Genomic DNA, 19,989 nt, shown 5'->3' with positions numbered 1-19,989 from the left:
GAAAATGTCAATACCATAAAGTAGTAGTCCTCCGCGCAGGCAGCACCGGGGGTTTTGAGGGAAGAGTGACAGCTCTTTGTTGGTGAATAGAAATCAGTGGCGATGGAGAGAGAGAGAGAGAGAGAGAGAGAGAGAGAGAGAGAGAGAGAGAGAGAGAGAGAGAGGAGGAACTCCTCCTACCAAATTATTCAGACTGGGCAGGCTTTGCTCTCTTCACAAATAGGACACGGTTCTCAAATCCAGGCAGTCCCAACCTGACCTCCAAGCACCAAGGAACCCCTAACTAGGAAAGCGGGAGAGAGAAATCACAAAAAAACAACAACAACAAAACTTTGTGTCATTATTTTTTTTTTTGCATACTGTAGCCCCCACCACCACTACAGCACCACCACACCGGTTGTCGCATCATTTGGACTATATTTTTTTTGGAGAGACATTTACGGAAAGAAGGAAAAGCTGTTGCAATCACCACCACCACTCCTCCTGTCCCACCCATCAGCCTTCCATCGAGTTGTAGTTTCTTCTTCTTTTTTCCAGTTGCCTTTGCACTCTTTTGGCGAGGAGGTGATCTGAGTCTTTGGGTTGTGTTGTGCTGTTTTGTGTGCCTCTCTCAGAGCCTCAGAGCCCATTTGGATGCGCTGAGAGAGCGGGGCGCAGCGCTGCAGTACAGTATATGGAAGTTGTGGGCTGCAAGACAGAGGCAGGCAGTTGCACGTTGCGTCCAGGACCGGGAGCCATGCTTTTCCACGGGATCTCCGGGGATCACATCCAAGGGATCATGGAGGAGATGGAGAGAAGGTCGAAAACGGAGTCGCGCCTGGCCAAGGGCATGCAGCTCAACGGGAGAGAGTCGGTAAGAGCCGGGTCGACTTGTGTTTTGAATTGCTATCAAACTGATTGTACCCTACGTGACAACGGCACTATTAACCTGCAAGGAAAAGTGCAGTTGTTTTGGGGTAAGTAGGCTACACGTGAGACCAGTGATGAGAATTTATCAGGCTACTTTTTCTTCCCTTCTGATCAAATAGCCTCTCACTGTCAGACAACAAATTGGTTATTTTAAATCATAACAGCCTATAACTCTTTTCTCACTTGGAAAGGCCTCAGTTTAATTTTCTTTTGCTTTCAATAGCTGCTCAATTATCTACACAAAAGCATGACTAAAATAATAAATAGGCAACAAACGTGCATGCAATTCTAGGCCTACAAATCTCTCTACATATTTGAAACATATTACCCTTTTCAACAAATCAAATAGCTCATATTAGATTAAAGCTGCAGCCTACTATTATTATTATTATTATTGTTGTGCTGGTTGCTAATTTACCAGAAAGTATAGGTCAATTATTGTTGTGGCACGCAGCCTTATATTTATAAATATTTGTGTTGATAAAACGGGTATATTATTATTTTTATTATTATTTATATATATATTATATTTATGTTGTTAGCTTTTTTATTATCATAGGGCCTATTTTTCTGCCGCCTTCCGAAGCGAATGCAGTGAATTTATTAGTTGGCTATGGACTTCAAATAAAGGGCTACAAGGGAACGGGAGGTTAAAACTAATCAAACTACAATTTTCTTTCATATTTAATTCATACTCGTAGACATTGTGTTAAATGGACCCAGTTGCTCAGTGGGGCCTGTGGACACACAAAGCCTGCATGTGCAGCGAGTTTAAAAGTTCTCTCCAAAGGACTTGCGTAGGGTGTTTGGGAAAAAACCAACTATTTTCTTTTATGTCCAGAAAGCTATTATAGGCCCATTGTTACTGTTTTTGCATGATGTGAGTTTAACAAGTATTTCCCACCAGTCCTTATGCATGAAGTAGTTCCCATGATGTTTCTCTCTCTAACTTCCACCAGACCATGCCTTCTATGAGCCCGGAGAAGCCTGCGCTGTGTGCCGGCTGTGGGGGCAAGATTTCGGATAGATATTACCTCCTGGCCGTGGACAAACAGTGGCACCTGCGGTGTCTCAAATGCTGTGAATGTAAACTAGCTTTGGAGTCGGAGCTAACGTGTTTTGCCAAGGATGGGAGTATCTATTGCAAGGAGGATTACTACAGGTAAGAAAAATTAAGGTTAATATTTTTTTCTCATTTTAACTTATATGCTGGAGGAGGAAGAATTGACTCTCTGTCCCACACACACACACGCACGCACGCACGCGCACAGACACACACACACACACACACACACACACACACAATGGACAAACTATTTGTTTGATAGCAAAATGCAATTTAAAATCTTACAAACAACGAATTCGTGACAAAAATATCGCGATACTATTGCTAATGTTAGTCTAATTCAACAGGCTATGTGTTTACCTGAATATTATGTTAAAGCCTATCGGCCCAAAGCAGGCTTAATTCTTGTCTGACCAAAACATGATTCTGGTGAAAATATTCTCCCTGGGGCCTGCATGGTTTGAATTAAGAAGATAGCCCGTGAAGGTGTGCAGTTACTCAGTTATAGATCAGATGTAGGCTATTAGCTAACCTAGCTGTGAGAGTAACGTAAACAGTATATAGCCTAGTGTTCAGTCACAGTCAGGAACAAAGGAGTTGTCGCTGGGTGTCTGTATCGTTTTTGTGAAAAAGTAGGCTACCTTATGACTTTTGTAAAAAAGTACCAGAGTGGCCAGCATGCCCTAAAATAGGAAAACAGACAATGAAAAAAAATGCTGTTATTGGGTTATGGGTCAGATGTGTTAGCCTATATTATAACATAGGGTCATAAAGCCAGGTACACAGTTGTGGGCCTACATTTCGTCACTGGGGCTGTAACAACAAGCTACACCTAGCTTTTACCACTGTTCTAAAATAATACAATAACCTATGAGAGAAAATAAGATGCCGTTAGGCTGCTCGGTTACAGGCCTAGGTGAGATGCATTAGCCATCTCACCATTGTACTGACGTGAATGCCATGCAATATAGCAATAACAATAGCGTTTAACTAACACTGTCAGAAATAAAGCAGACAATTGTCCATTTTGTCACCGAGGCTGTACCTTTTTAGCTACCCTTTGAAAATATTCTCATAGCAGCTCGCATTTTCATAGTAACAAAATATGGAAAATATACCGTTACTCGGTTAAAGGCCAGATGTAGCCTATTAACTCTGAGTGTAACCTAAATGTTGGCTATCATGTTATTTATATACCACAGTGTAGGTTATAGCCACTGGAGCCGTGCTAAAGGTAGCCTACACTATTGTACTTTTTTGTCACTGGTGATGTAACTCACCACAAAAGTCCATGTGCCAAAAAAGTTATCTGCCCAGTGACAGACAGGTAGATACAGTGTGTAGGCTGTGTCTCGGCAAACTCGCCTGTGCCTTCTTTCTGTATGTTTTCCCAGTCAGTCTCTCTGTAAGTCTTGACGGTTTGTCGTCCTTGTTCCAGAAGGTTCTCCGTGCAGAGGTGCGCGCGCTGCCACCTCGGGATATCCGCCTCGGAGATGGTGATGCGCGCGCGAGACTCCGTGTACCACCTGAGCTGCTTCACGTGCACCACGTGCAACAAGACGCTGACCACGGGCGACCACTTCGGCATGAAGGACAACCTGGTGTACTGCCGGCTGCACTTCGAGACGCTGGTCCAGGGTCCGGACTACCATCCCCAGCTCAACTACGCCGAGCTGGCGGCCAAGGGCGGCGGCCTCACTCTGCCGTACTTCAACGGCACCGGCACGGCCCAGAAGGGAAGGCCGCGCAAGAGGAAGAGCCCGGCCATGGGGATAGACATAGCCAGCTATAACACAGGTGAGAGGGCATGTTGCTTAGAGCAGGGCTTCCCCAAACTGTTTCATGTCAAGGAGATGGGCTACATGTTACAACACGCACCCTCAGGTGGTACAATTTGGTCCCGAGGAAGCCCATCTGAGAAGGTTCTAGTTGCTAGATATGACTTGCAGAATTATCCTATAGCCTATAACTGTCTATACCGTACTGAGAGGCCCAGCAGTGGGGACAGTGAAACCTATAAACCAGCCATTGGAATACATTATCTGACTGTACTAACTTCTAGGGAATGAAATAACAGAGAAATTAAACATTAAACTATTCCTCATTTTGCTGGGGACCCCCTGTAGCCCCCCCAAAGACCCCAGGTGGTCCCTGGACCCCAGTTTGGGAACCACTTCAGTAGTGTGCCTTATGCATTCAGCGCAAAATTATTAGGTTCTATACAACATGCTCCCCTCCACTTTGCTGACCAAAACGTTCTCGTATTACATTTTATTTTATTTCTTCAATTTTCTTAAATAAATAATAACAATAAATAATAGATGGATATATAGATAGATAGATATATAGATAGATAGATAGATAGATAGATAGATAGATAGATAGATAGATAGATGGATAGATAGATAGATGAAATACATACATACATAGGCTACATACATACATACATAAAAACGTGATTGAATGAATTTATTATTTTCTGAGCAGTTTTTACCATTACGCACGGATAGTTGAGCCTCGTTTTTTAGTCCAGACAATTCCTAAAACAAGGGCGTCATGCCCATTCTGTAAACCTGTATGAGATGAGCCTATATGTCTGAAATTAATATATCTGTTCTGTATGCAAATCGATAGTGAGCACTACCTGTATATAACGGACCCCGTGGCCGTTGGCTCATTGATACGCGTCTTTTACGCATGAAAATAATCCATCATTTCTCCACTTGGAACTATGGCGTGTGTTGTATCGAGAGTGATCGAAATTTGACCCCGTTGTCAATCATCTCATCGACTTTTATAATTAAGACTAATATAGGTCAAAATAAAGGTATAAAGGGGCGTGTAGGGGGATACTGCAGTTTGCGATCGTTGCGCAAAAAGTGCAGCCAATTAAACGATAAAGCGCTAAAATGTTTCGCTCGTCTTTCACTTTCGCTGAAAAAAAAACAAAAAACACTAGTCGCCGTAGGCAACATTAAGCTACTGTTAAATTTAGGTTTCATCTAATCTGGTATTGAAGCGCTGAATGTTATAACCCGACCCCCCGACCCCCCTGCAGCGTCCCCTTTTTGTTGTCGCTTTCTGCGAATTAGTGTCCGGTTGAGAAAGTTTGTCATTGTGCGCCAAGTTTCCTCTGTTCCCGGTGAATAGGGAGGAATAAGGGTAATCTGCGCGTTAATTGTTCTTCGTTAATTGAAGGTGACGTTGGAATCCCAGGCCTCCGGTGCGGAGGTCAGCGCAGCTCCGAGGGACACAGCAGCGCTCTGCAGTGGGGCCTGCTGCAGGGAAAACACACTGTACCGTCCATGACTGGGTTTAAATGCCTGGTGTAGTGGCATGCCTTGGTCTGTTACTCTTACACATAATCCCAAGAGATTATGTAAATCCCTGAAAATGTAAGCATTGTCTCAGGAAAATAACTAGCCTATAACCCCATAAAAAAAAATTAATAGGATGCTGTAGAAATATAAAAAAACCTTAAAATATCACGCAGCTACACCAGGTAAAAATATACCAAAGAATATTCTATAGTAATTCTTAGTTATAGTAATTCCAAGAAGATAAAAAAAAATACCCTAAAGTACGATAAAGCCACTATAAACTCAAGTCCCAATGGGAACATAGTGATAATTTTCGTTAGGGATATTCGGATTATTTTTCTAAATAGTTTCACTCCAAATAGAGTAGAAAAGAAAAGAAAAGAAAAGAAAAGAACGCGAAAGAAAAGTAATCGTTTATTATCTGTATTTATTTTGTTTTGTTTGGGGTCCCCCCCCACCCCCACAAAAAGTGGCTTAGTGATTTATATCCATAATTTCACAAGATGCATTTTTGCTGCTTGGGTGAGATTCTCCTTTTCTGTCACCTGAAACGTTCGCTGCTACTGTTCTAATTATTATATAATCAATTTCAGACCACCTTACCATATTCAAGTTAGGCCAGATAAGGAAAAATAAATTATATAGGAACGACTGAAAGATTTTGTCTTGAGCTCTTTTTCAGCGTGCTCCTTTGATCCCACACACACACACACGGTCTCTTCAGGACAAAATTTTAATTATAGGCGGAATTAATATGTCGTTTTGTAGATCAGGACAATCATATTCAGGACAAATAGGGTAAGGTTTTTATTCCTGCTAAAAGTGAGGATATTAATGTTTATCTGTTTTCGCTAGGGATAGGTGTAGGTCTACTGTGTATTCCACACCACACAGTAAAGCTTGGTATTTGTGGCTATAGAGACCCCTAGTGGGTAATATCTGAGTCAAACACAATCCTACAAAGGCTGTGACCAGACGAACATAGATGCAAATTATTATCATATTAATTGGGCACATAGGTGTCAGAAAAAAGGTCTTTTTAATTCAAATAAATTATTTTCATAAAATAAAATTCATACTATAACGTGCCATAACAATGCCAAGCAGTGCTTATTTTCTGTGCTCCTAACTGCCCCATGAAATTTAAATCAAACTGATTTTGCATTTAATTCTTGTGTTTAAAATGTTTCATTATAAAGCTTCATGAAATCTCTATATAGTCACTAAATAAGTCATCTGCCTTATTCAAACTGGTTTGCAGTTTTCCATGACCCTGTAATTGATTAGTGAGACAGTATTTGCAAAACATCTTGATGATGAGGTTTTGGTGTAATTCATCTGATATTGTATCAGCTAAAGAAAAAAAACAAAACAGAAAATTGTCAGCGCTATGGTTATGTGGAGAAGAGGAATTAAATACAACTACTATCATATGTAATGTCAGGATCTTATTAATGCAAAATATGCTAATTATTTGCTGACTAGTCTCCCTCTGCATCTGCAGTAAATATACAATAAGTGAATAATGAGCTCTTATGAGAGGCTGTTATTGTAACACAAGTACCAGCTTCTTAAAAAAAAAAAAAATCACAATCAAATAATAAGAATGTAGGATTTTTCTGTTGTCACTTTTGGTGTTTTCCCTGAATTAAAGATTAAGATTTCCTTTGATTGCTATCATAGAAATCACCAATGTTCAACAGTTGGTCACATGCTAAATTAATGTGCAAGTATTAATTTGAATAGGTTTGATTTTATTCACACATATACTGTAATTATTTATATATAGAATTGACTCATATGTAAATGTTTCCTATCACAACAGTATAGGATTTTACAAAGATACGTTTAATGCATTAAAGACATTGGATCTCATTTATCAAGCAATATAATATTCAAATTTTATGTAAAGCATTTTTCATATATGCAATGATAAAGGTTTCAACTGCAAATTAGACAGCGCTGAGTACTTAGCAATGCATGCATTTAATTTAGTAGATATGTTTTTGCATATCAATATCTTTCAGTATTTTACACACTGAGCTATTGACAAATGAGCCCCATTAGGCCTATTAGTCTTTGGCGTGGTCCCAGTATACAATTAATATACGTTATATTTGGTTTATTTAAAAATTACAAGGACAAATACCATGAAAACCATAGCAATGCGTTATACACATGTATACAGCCAAAATGAATTTCAATCCAATCAATTCAATCCGCTCCTTGAAGGGCATTGACTGACATATTCTGATAATATACTACAAATATTTTATAAAATCTCATTATTTACCATAGAGCTCTTACCATAGCGGGTCAATGGAAATGTATGAACTTACACTCCCATACTTATCCTTATAGTTCACATCCATATACTGCGTAACAGCCTGAATGTGATGCACTGAGCTCTCTTTCTCCACCATGGTCCACTGTAAAAACTATCCATCATAACAAGTCATTTAATCGAGTATTGAGCCTGGAAAATATTATTTTTTCTTAAAACTAGTGCAAAAATCTCCCAATAGGGTGAAAAGCATTTCACTGGTTTCCAATGCGAAACAACTTGTTTTTAGCAGGTTCTTGATTTGAGTGACATTATCATAATATTAGTGGAGGGATCTGGTCTATTTCAAGTTAGCATCACTTGTCTCATGGAAATTCTTCAACAAGAGAAATGAGTTTTTTCACTTGTTTTAAGAAAGATGCAGTTTTAAGCGTTAACACAAGACCAAATCACTCGCTCAGACTGACAGTTTCATGCAGTTGCTCCAGCCGGACTGTAAGCCTCCCCTCTGCTCTGCCCTCTGCCCTCCCAGGCTGTAACGAGAACGACGGCGATCACCTGGACCGGGACCAGCAGGCCTACCCTCCATCGCAGAAGACCAAGCGCATGCGGACCTCCTTCAAGCACCATCAGCTGCGGACCATGAAATCCTACTTTGCCATCAACCACAACCCAGACGCCAAGGACTTAAAGCAGCTGGCCCAGAAAACAGGCCTCACTAAGAGAGTTCTACAGGTAAGCAGAGACCCATTCTCCTTACTGATCTGATCACCCCATATCTGTGTGCCCCCCCTCCTCCTCCATCCCCCTCTCATTTTACACCCCAAATTCTCACCAAAGTCATCCTTTTATTTCTTTTTGTTTGTTTGTTTGGTTGGTCCATTTAGTCATTAGTTGTATATCCAGGGGTTTTTTATATCTGAAACCTTGTAGAGTCTTAAATGTTTTTTCCAGAGGTTTTGGGAAAGAAAGGAGAAAGTTAGTTTTTGTCTTCTGGAGCGTAGACACTGTAGTTTAAACTGCAGCTTATTGTTGATATTATGGGGTATCTTAACAAAGAGAGTGCACATGTATTTTAATCAAATTCCCACAGATTCCAGTTTTGAAAGGATAGGATTATTGTTTTGATTTGCTATTGAAATCCACACTCTTGTATGCAGTGTTGAGGAGCAATGAGCTAACTCATTATCATCTGCCCCTTAAGCTCAAAATAATGTGTGAAAATAGCCATATAAAGATTTACATACTTAAGGCAAGAGCAACTTGATATAGTCATAACTGTGATAACTTGATACATAAACTACTGTATTTTCATAGAGAGGAATGATTTGATACTTTCTTTTTAAAAATTAATCCTACATAAACACAAAAAGTAAAAGCCACACTGGGATTGGTTTGCAGGTTTGGTTCCAAAACGCAAGAGCCAAATTCAGAAGGAACGTTTTGCGACAGGAGAATGGAGGTGTTGATAAGGCTGATGGCACCTCACTCCCTCCGCCCTCGTCCGACAGTGGGGCCCTGACCCCCCCCTCCAGCGCGGCCACACTAACAGACCTGACAAACCCCTCTATCACTGTAGTGACCTCCGTCACCTCTAGTTTGGACAGCCATGATTCGGGGAGCCCTTCGCAAACTACCTTGACAAACCTTTTCTAACAGGCTATCTCTAGCAGACTCATTTTGCTTTATTTTTATTTTATTTTGATTTTTTTGTTTTTTCTTTTGTTTTCTCTCCTCAATTTACATTTTATTTTTTTAACTGACACCTTTAAAGCAACCAGAGACAGCTCCTTGGAACAGAGAGTGCTGTACTGTATACACAAACAAGAACAACAAGAGCAAGAACAGCAGCGACCACATTAAAACACAAGGAAATCATTTTAATGTGTAGCATTTGCAACTGCTTGGCAGCCGTGTCTGTAGTCGATTTACAGTATGCAGAGATTGATTTTTGACGGGACATTTTCAAGTGGACGGCATTAGAAAATTGTAATGGATTCCACAATTCATTGGAGAAAACCCAAAACTTGAATCTTATTTGGAAAAGTAGATCATTTGACTTGATTTGACTTTATTTGTACATTTGATTTGAATTATTATAAAATGAGCCCTTCCTAATTTATGGTTAATTGGTAAATTTTAAATAATATGAATATTTTGCCCTCATAAATCTGTATATGTATGCACTATGTTCGCACTATCCAATTTAAAGATAATTGTTTTTTTTTTTTGTTCCTGTTTTGAAATAATTTGGAAAAATCAACTTGTAGAATGTTCTGTAAAGGGTAAATCCAGAAAACAGGCTTTAATTATTTCCGAATGTTTCAGTCTGTAAGACTGAGTTGGATGGGACTGGACATTGGGATATCACACAAAGCTACATGTAAAACTTCTAAATTGCATTTTACAAGAACCTAACCATTACAACTCATATGCCAGGTAGATGCTGAAGCCACAACATACATTTTTGTCTTGATTCACACCTCTACTGTGATAAAGAGAAAGGAGCAAATCCCTCAATCTGTACAGTGGTAACTGTTCAACATGTAATGCAGTCACATTGATAAAAAAAAAAAATTGTTTGATTATTAGAAATCAGCAGGAGAAATTCAGATTGGAGAGCAGTTTATGGGCACTGTTGTAATCGATTGTTTTCATGACAGAGCACTTTTCCGGATTTGTTGGCCTCACAGATTAACGACAGTCAACTGGATAAATACTATTAAACATGTCCATAGAACCACAGTTAAACTCAATTGCACGGTGACAATATACTGCCCAGTGAAAAGTGCATTATTGTTATTATCATGTTGCTCAGGGTAACGATGTGATTTTAAAAGGGAAAAGGAGTGGGGGTGAGGAATTAAGTGGTTGCGACGTCGCAGACTAGATTTGTAGAGCTGACATGAACATTCAAATGACCTCAGATAGGTGGAGTCGTAAGAGGCAGCCAGTGGGAAATCATTATCCATGTGTTCTCCTTTTTGGCCATATTTATACTTTCTTTAATGACACTTGCCACTGAACAGACCAAAAACATGTTTCTTCTGGCTGAAAGATAGAGAGGGGAAGAAAGAGAGAGCAAATCTTCAATGGGGTTGATACATTTCATTGTGAGCGTCACAATTTGTTCTATTGTAGAACAAAGCGGTACTCTAGATCTACTTGATGAAGTAGATGCCTAACTCAGTTCTACTATGTGCCTTATGCTATAACTTGGGAGAAAGTTTGTGAAATTCAGGATATATGTGTTCTTTGTTAACTGATTCACATCCTTTTGACGCCTCACTAGTTTTGTACTGTTTTGCATCTTATTTCTGAAGATCTTTTTATGGTGTATCCTGTTTAAAAGGGGGCAGCGATGTCATAGAAAGCATTTGTGCACTCTTTCAGATATAGTTGGGTAATCCAAGAACCTTATATATTGATCTTCGTGTTAATAGTTGAGTACAGTAAGTGTTCTATCAAGATTGTCCATGTTTCCCTGTTTCTTGATAAAGATGGTGTATAGAAACTATTTCCCCTTAAATATTTATGGACCAAACGGTTGTTATATATCTTATTAAATTTGTGTGAATAAAAATACTTTGCTTTAAATGGGTTTTATTTTTCATTACACTTGCCATTTTTTGTGTTCCTCCTTAAATACAATTTTTCTTTTATCACATCAACAAATGAGAAAGCATTCAGTTATTAATGACCAGTTAAACGTCGTTCCCCATTTTTGCTTCCATTTTTAATTTCTATTTCCTATTTTATGATGTTTATAGTTTTTAACGTAATGCCCCATGGATTTGCATCTAAACCCTGCAGTCAAAAATATGAAATTGCTTTTTAATGCATGACCATGGCTTTAAAATTTAAATCAAAGGAATGCTGCAAAGCATACATTGATATATATATACATATATATATTTATGCATAACATATTGGTAAACCTAAAGTGAAGTAAGAGTAAATGCAGACCCCGTAAAGCCAGGTTGCTCTGTAGTTAATATATTCTTACTCTATCATTTCTTTCAGGGAGAACAAATCTTGGGGCATTACAGCCATACATCCCGACGTTTGAAAATTCCCTAAAGTATTAACAGAAGGGGAAAACTTTGATGGGAATTCCACACCATTGAAGACAAAGACAATATTAGGATAAGATGATAGCGTAATGAGAACAAATAAACAACCAACATAAAACCTGTTTCAGTTGCAAATGTACAACAGATGATTTTTTTAAACAAAAGTTTGTCCTGAATGTTTGAATCCATCAACGGAGGAGACCACACAATGTATGATATTCCTGATATCATTGTGATATATATATATAAAAAAAAACAACAACAAAGCCTGACATTGCTCTCTGTATTGGAACGGCACATCCACAAAATGAAAATAAAGTTGTATTGTAACATAGTAAAAAACTCTCACAGCAGGGCAGAGGATGTGATTAAAAAGACAGCAGGCTTCCAACATGACAACAGAGAGATACAGACTGACTGGTACGGACACACACACACACACACACACACACACACACACACACACACACTACACCTAACCTTTCTCCCACTACCTTTCTCCCACATAAGCACAATATGTACAATATCTACATTCCCCCACTCCCTGCTCTCCACCCCACACACACACACACACACGCACACACACACATATACATACACACACACACACACACACACACACACACACACACACACATATACACACGCTGCTGCCCCCACACACCCCACCCCAGAATCAGCTTGCTATATAGAAGTTTTCTTTTGTCACAAGTGTCATTTCGTAAACACATGGCCTCCTTGAAACTCGGCAGCAGGATGCCCATCAAATGTGATGAGTGTATGAAGAGGACTGCAGAGCTGGAGCTTTGCCATCTGGCTGTACCGAGGGAAGGAAGTGAAAAAAAAAAGAGATAGATAAAGAAGAGATTCTCATTTTGCATGCGCCTCATCATCTTGTTAACATTTTCCTTGAGATGTATATTATTTCCTTTGATGCATTGTATGATTCATTGTCAGCTGCAAAATAAAGCATATGAAAATCATGTCCTTGATGCCCATATACCTCACGGTAGAGAAAAAACAACAACAAATGTCACTGTGAGGACATGGATAGTAATGCTTCAAGCTTATTTGTTCTTGACATTCAGCTCGCTGCAGAGGGTAGAGACAATAAGGTTACTGGTTTCTTATTTCATTACTGTGGATATTCTTGGAAGCAGTGACTCTAGTGCATGTCAGAACATTCCTAAGCATATGGCTACTACACCTAAGACTGCTGCTCATGGCAAAAGATCACAATAATACATCTGGCGTTCTTGCCATTTATAGTATCAGCCTTTTCAGTTACTTTTCATTTGAATTGGACTGGAAGGTGATTTCAGTGTATCATCACAAATGTGCATATATTTCTTTTTGTTTTGGGAATAAAAGATAAAAAAGTCAAACAGCATTTAATTTACCGGTTTAAGTGACATTTGGTCCTCCGTGTCTGCTTGTACCTTGTAGCAAAATGGATGGACAATGTAATATACAACCAGTAATATAAAATGAGTAAAAACATGATAGTTGTTTGGCAGCGTACTGTATCATTACTGTGCAAGTATGAATGCTGAGTATCTGTGCCATGTAAAAAAGGTGGGTCGGGGAGAGAGAGAGAGAGAGAGAGAGAGAGAGAGAGACTGGAGCCACATGGGGACCAGTAAACAGGCTGGTGTTGAATTCCAACAATGTGGGAAACAGCAAACACTTCAGTCGGTCCAAGAGGAAACCTCAGTCGCCGGGGTGCCGGTGCACTGTGGCAGCGGGGCTGTGTGTCCCGGCCTGACGGGGGGACGGTGGGCGGGTTGACACCACACAGCTACAGGAAGCAGGGCTGCAGCACAAACACAAACAAACACAGCCAGCCCCGCTCCATTTTGGAGCAGGAGGATGAACACTCTGGACAACATCACTGCCCCGCGCTGACAAGAATTTCAGGGGTTTTGCTGTCGGTTACTGGAATGCATCTTATCGTAACATTTGTGTGTGTGTGTGTGTGTGTGTGTGTGTGTGTATGAGAGAGAGAGAGAGAGAGAGAGAGAGAGAGAGAGAGAGAGAGAGAGTGCATAAGTGTGTGTGAGCAATGCATGATCAACCATCTCGTTACCAACAGGACTTCAACAGCCCTTCCTGAGACAAGCTATTACCTTCCTTATTTCACAAGATCTATATAGGCTATACATATACAGTATACAGTATATACAGTATATATATATATATATATATATATATATATATATATATATGTGTATAGTTGAAAGGAGAAAAAACCAACACACTGACACTGGAATGATGCTCCCTTGTGACTGTATTGTATTCAAGCATTTTAGCACTAAGCTTATCTTTGGTCCATTAACTTAAAAATCAAGTCATGATCCATGAAATCCAGCTGATATTGTGGTCAGTTACACCTTATTTAAGCCTTGGTGATAATCTAAATGTAAAAAAATACGAAGAACGCTGTCTGTCTGTGCAGAAACATCAACAGGTAAGAAAGAAGGGCTCTGACCAAATGAAACCCTTCACCTCTGTATAGTTCTTCTGTATATTCTCTTTCTATGGCAGCCGTCTGTGTGTGACTGTACAAAAGCAATGCTGACAATGCTCCGTGTTTTCTGTCACACATGCAGTTTTTTCATACACCTTGGGTAGGTGATCCAGGTACATGCTACGTTATAAGACGAAGAAAGAAGAAAATGAAGAGGTTTGAAATACATGCAGATTCCAGCACGAACGGCTAATATGGTTAGTAATTGTAAAAAAAATTATCTATCATCCATTGCCTTTAGAGAAGATAGACCAGCAGCTGTAAATGTGAGTCAAAAGACACAGCCGGTTTCACAAAGGTAAACACACACCCACGCACGCACACACACACACACACACATTTTTAATGCTTTACTTGCCTCCACTAAATTAAATTAGAATCACATGGGATTGAACTATTACAGAGGCTCAGCATGGTTTAACGACATTTAAGGGCACGAAAGGCATCATAATCCTCGCTGTACGGACCATCTTCCTATTACAGCAGAGATACAATTATCCAAGTGGTTTGGGCCCTTGTTTGGAAACCTGACCATGACTGCCAATTATCAGGACCATCGGTTTACAAACATACCCAAGACCTGTGATGTGTGTAACTGAGGGCTAATACTTGGCCAGTTCTGCCTGAAAAAAACATGCTGAATATAAAGGTCAAATGAGCAAGGATAACCACTTCACTCTGTTCTTCATTGACAAAAAGAAAAACAAAAACACATCAGGGCTGTGGGGGATATTGGGAGACATCACAAGTGAGTGTTTTGTACAGACACACATGTATTGCTCTCTGACAGCTGCAGCAACCAAATCAGAAATACAGTCAGGCCTTTGTATGCATCACAGCCATTCACAACGTGCAATAGGCTGTAGATGCTGGACTGAATATTTTCAGGATACCATAAAACCAGGTTGCACTTACTGTAATCGACAACACCTGCAATCTACAGTAGCTTCGCATTTCAATACATTTTAAGTGGAGAATGTCCCCGAATGTCAATACATTTCAATACATCTCTCAGTACATTGCAATACATGGACTAAGACACTGAGTGATCGGCAAAGGGCCAACTCCAGGGAAATGTGTCTCCACACACACACACACACACACAGACACACACACTACCCCACATTATACACACAGTGACAGGCGACAGGGTCAAAACAAAGTACGGAATGATCACTGGGGCATAGGCCACACCTGCAGTTTACATGTTGCTCTGATAGTGTTGTTTCTATTGTCACTACTTGTGTGTGTGTGTGTGTGCGTGTGTGTGTGTCTGATATTCTGCCAGTTCCGCCTCAGTTCCCCCCTCTCATTGCTAGGCGTCTATTTAACCTCACCTTGCACACCCACCGCCCTACTAACACAAATACGCACAGGCACTGAGACACACACAAACACACACACACACACACACAGGCAGATGTCAGAGGGGTGACGATCTGGATGAGACACAGCTCAACCGCACATCCGATGGTGGTGGTGGTGGTGGTGGTGTGTGTGTGTGTGTGTATGTATTTGTGCGTGTGTGTATGTGTGTGTGTGTGAGGGCTGCCCTGCTGGTTGATGCAGAACAGGTGGAGAGATCCACTGTGCCTGGTGTTTGCCAGGAGGAGGAACACACACACACATGCACAAATACATGCTCACCAGCACACACACACACACACACAGAGGCACCACATTCTATAGAGTGATCTCGGCAGATATAATATGCCTGTTTTGTCCTTCATATTATCACAGACTATCTCTCCTGTGCCTCATTTGCGCTGCGCTCTCCACACACCATAAATCCTTTATTTCTCTGTTGTGTTGTTATTCTGTATTTACACGCATTCGTTATGTGACGGCTCACATCTAGACAACCTTGGAAATGCTGCGATCAAGGCTGATAACTATGGGTTTGCAATTACACTTTGAAGACGAAACCACATTAATTAGCGAATAAAATGGGAGCGCAGGCATCACACGCACGCCGCCTCCAAGTTCGCCCGGGCGCACGGAGGGAGAGATAACATTTCGTACATATTTCCGTCCGTAATCCCTCTCTCTTTTCCTCTGATAGCTCTGTTCTGTGAGGTACATAAACAGGAAGCTCGTCGGCATTGATACGGCATGCTTCAGCGTGTGACAGGTCATCTTTGTACTGGCGGAGTGTAACCTCTCAGTTCTTGCTAAACCTTCAGGATGCACGCAGCTCCTCTCCCCTCCATCTGCCGGGCTCTGTGAAGTCTGCACCCGATCACAGGAGCTTTGACTGCAGCTTCTGTCTCTACCACATTGCAGTCATACCTAACCCCTGAGCCAGATCAACACCAGAGAAGAAGAAGAAGAAGCAGAAAAAAAAAAAAAAGACATGAGTGAAAACATCAACATTTTTTTTTCTTTTTAAGTGTTTAATGTGTGCTTTCAGCCCCTGGGTGTAAAATTTCTGCATATTTAGATATGAAAAGCTCAGGTAGAATTACATTGAAATGTGCATGTTGAAGAAAATAAACCGTCAGGCCGAACAAACTGAAAAACTGTGCATGGGATTTGAGCATATTGCAGTTTTTATCCATGGTATACTTGGCAGTTTTAATAGGCCTGATCAGTGTTTTACAAATGATCTGAAATGAGAGCTTTTCCTCCATATTTAACAGATATCCATTATGGCCTGAAGTATTTCTAGACCTTCTATCTTGGCATTACTGTAATATTGATGAGCAAAAGAAATTAGTGGCAAAATCCTTGTATAATCAACTTAATTTTCATCAAATTGTGAATCATTCCATTGTTGTGGACAAATGCATTTAACAAAGAGCCCCAAAATATAAGCAAGAGTCTGTTTTAACACGTCAGAGTGAAATGTCACATTTACAGTGAAATGTCTACAGCCTCTCCATAAACCCAGCAATAAGCTTCTTCATTTCCCTCACAGGAATAACCGATTCCATCCTGGTTACCTGCCAGCGACACCTGAAAGTTTGAAGGGGAAGAAAGTGAAATAGAAGACGATATTCTCTTCATGCTAAAAAAATCCCCAAATCAAAAGGAAATCCTCTCAGTTAAATAAACAATATCAGCAAAAAGAACAAAAAAAGTTTGCCATTGGTTTAAAGCAGCAGATCAGTGCAGAGAGCCACTTTTAGAACAATAGAAATTCAACACGATTATTAAACAGTTTTCTACCAAACAGGCGTGGAGGCATGCGTGTTGAACTAGAGGATCTCTGGGTGCAGCTCCCCTCGCAGACTGATGCATTACTTTTCATCCATCCATCTAATTATTCCCTCAGAAACCTGAAATTTGAAGATACAAAAGACCGTCCCTATCTGTCACTGAGCGCCATTGATCTTATTGAAAGAAAATGTGGGTGTAGAGGAAACCCAATATAACTCATGCCATTAAATTCCACACAGCATTATTCACATACAGAATTGACAGATTTCTGTGAGACGTTTCTTTTAATCTTCAACTGTTGTTGAAGAAAAAGGGAAAAAAACCCTACACTCCAGGCATCTCTCCCTTTTCCATATTTGCAGTGAGGTTAACAAAAAAGGCTATTGAAGTAGGGAGAAAAAACACTCCCCCACCTAACTTGTTGATTATTAACAATGGGGATGGGAAGACAGATGTGTTTCCTGTGTATCAGCACTGTTTGAATTGTCAGTCTGAAATCAGCGTGGAAGCTTTTATCAAAGCAAAGTAAGCTGATCAATTCCAGATGCTCTCCTTGTCCATGCGAGTCAATCTGCAATACCATTTTTTTCAATAAATTCTCATGATATTCCCAATTACAGACTGTGTGTGTGTCATGGGATGTGTGTGTATTTTGCATGTATGTGATGATAGCAAGTGAGAGATTGTGTGTCTGTGTGTGTGTGTGCATATGAGTGTGAGTGTTTAGGAGAATGGATTAAGCATAGTCTCTCTCTGTCTCTCTCTTGCACACACACACACACCCACACCCACAAGTGATCATTAGGCCTATTTTAAGCCATGTTAGAATGACCCATCTTTTTGTTTTAAATCTTTTTGTTTTTGCATTTTCGCCAATTACAAGAACAAACCATTAATTTGTCACCCAAACGTTGAGATACAGCAGCCAATGCTAGCCCAAATTCAACAGGCTATTCCATTTTGTAAACACAACCCATTATATACAGCATTATCATAGTAAATATATTCTCTCTCTCTCTCTCTCGCTCTCTCTCTCTCTCTCTCTCACACACACACACACACACACACACACACACACACACACACACACACACCACCATACCCTTTCTCAGTGGATATCACTGAAAAAATAATTACCCACTTTTGATGATGATGAAAATATTGATGAAAACAGGAGGAAGATGGGGGCTTGAGTTTCTCTGTTGAATCTCGCGGTATTTGACAGCTCCCCTCCACTCTTTGACACTTGCCCCTCCCCTCCGCTCCGGGAATGCTGGGTTGTTTACATTACTGGCACACGGGTCAGGAGTGGTGATGAGGGGGGCCTAGTGGAGACTCTCTGAAGCACGTACTCATCTCAGCTCTTTCTACAACACAGGTCCTCTCCAGAAAAGTTTTAGTGCTTAGGCAACAGTGCCACGCAAGACGAGAGGCCCACGGAGTCCACTTTTTGGAGCGACCTTGGAAAGAAAGGGAAAGTCAAAGCAAAGACAACCGCCATCACCATCAGGAGAAACTCTCAACGTGAAGAAGGAATAGCTTAGCAACAGAGTCCCACTTCCTGGTAAGAACTGAGACAGCGTTAGCTTACATTGAACTAAAGAAAATGAGCCACAGTGGACGGCTAATGAGCCCACTATAAACTGTTGCCCATGCTGTTTGGCTTTGGTGGAGAATTGACATACTTAGAAAGCGCAACATAGTCACTATAGTGCAAAAGCTTTTCTGGCACCTGGTTGAAAACAAAGTTTCTGCCAAGTTCGCTAACTAGCTTAGCCTGTTAGCCCAGCAGCATGCCGGCTAACGTTTGCTAACTTACACCTAAACAGGATAGCCGTCTTAAACTTGAATTAGCCACTGTCCATTTATGCAAGTTAATAATACTACTCTATACTTACAATGTGCCAAAACTCAAATATCTTTGGCTTTCTATACCTAGTTACAAAACCCTGTAGCTAAGCATTTGGTGATGTTAGGCTCGGGGAAAAGTAACATTAGCCAAATAAGTTAGTTGGCTATTTAACAGTTACTGATGTCATGTTACAGTGTGACAGCGTGTGATTGTAATAACATGTTACATTTGACAGTGTAATACAACATCATTACTTCCTCATAAGGCGTTAGCTATGCAATTGTAAAATCAACATCAAGATAAGACTTCTTCTTTGACATTGCAGCAACTTTGTCTTTTCTACAGTGTTATACCCATGTGGGTATGCTTGTGTGTGTACGTGTGTGTTTGTAGTGTACGCACGCCTGTGTGTGGTTAGTTGTGTTTCTCTTTTGTAGTATTCCTTCTGCTCACCACAAGCTCAGCACTGAAATATCTTTCACAAATTACAGTAAACTTTCACTGCAGCCCAAAGTGCGGGAATCATGACAGTTAACTGTCTTAGTCTTTCTTTCCAAATAAAATAGGTTAGATGTGGACTGGCTGGCCTTGTTGTCGATGACTGCACTTTATAAATTACTTCTTTCAGTTGCTTACTACTAACGTTACCATAGTTTGCTCAGTTGATAGTGTGACCTTGAAACTCTGTTGGTTAGTTTCTGTTCTCATTTTCGGCACAGAAATATGGAGACATTTTCTGTAGAAATTTGTCTCAATACTCTTACACAATACACTATCAACCTTACAAACAAAGTGCTTA

The 19,989-nt window shown here is 40.3% G+C and overlaps 2 protein-coding genes across 4 annotated transcripts in view; both read left to right on the top strand.

The window, feature by feature from the left end:
* Positions 1 to 673: 673 nt before the first annotated feature.
* lhx9 (LIM homeobox 9) lies at positions 674 to 11,659 on the top strand. Of its 3 annotated transcripts, XM_071906931.2 has the most exons (6): positions 674 to 853; positions 1,869 to 2,071; positions 3,414 to 3,772; positions 7,256 to 7,261; positions 8,112 to 8,314; positions 8,981 to 9,235. In XM_071906931.2, the coding sequence occupies exons 1-6, from the start codon at positions 674 to 676 to the stop codon at positions 9,233 to 9,235; spliced, it is 1,206 nt and encodes a 401-aa protein (XP_071763032.1). The 3 variants fall into 3 exon arrangements, with proteins under 3 accessions (XP_071763032.1, XP_071763034.1, XP_071763033.1); XM_071906933.2 differs by lacking the exons at positions 7,256 to 7,261; positions 8,981 to 9,235 and adding an exon at positions 11,603 to 11,659; XM_071906932.2 differs by lacking the exon at positions 7,256 to 7,261.
* A 6,984-nt stretch (positions 11,660 to 18,643) lies between these two features.
* The window catches only part of nek7 (NIMA-related kinase 7), a 62,364-nt gene continuing 61,018 nt past the window's right edge, over positions 18,644 to 19,989 (top strand). Inside the window, exon 1 of the mRNA XM_071906934.2 lies at positions 18,644 to 18,902. The gene's annotated coding sequence lies outside the window, so the exon portion shown is untranslated. The remainder of the gene's footprint in view (positions 18,903 to 19,989) is intronic.

The sequence above is a fragment of the Centroberyx gerrardi genome, chromosome 9, assembly GCF_048128805.1.
Source record: "Centroberyx gerrardi isolate f3 chromosome 9, fCenGer3.hap1.cur.20231027, whole genome shotgun sequence".
In the NCBI taxonomy this organism is placed as follows: domain Eukaryota; kingdom Metazoa; phylum Chordata; class Actinopteri; order Beryciformes; family Berycidae; genus Centroberyx; species Centroberyx gerrardi.
Note: the sequence above shows the minus strand (reverse complement) of the source record. Positions and strands in the feature narration are given on the sequence as shown.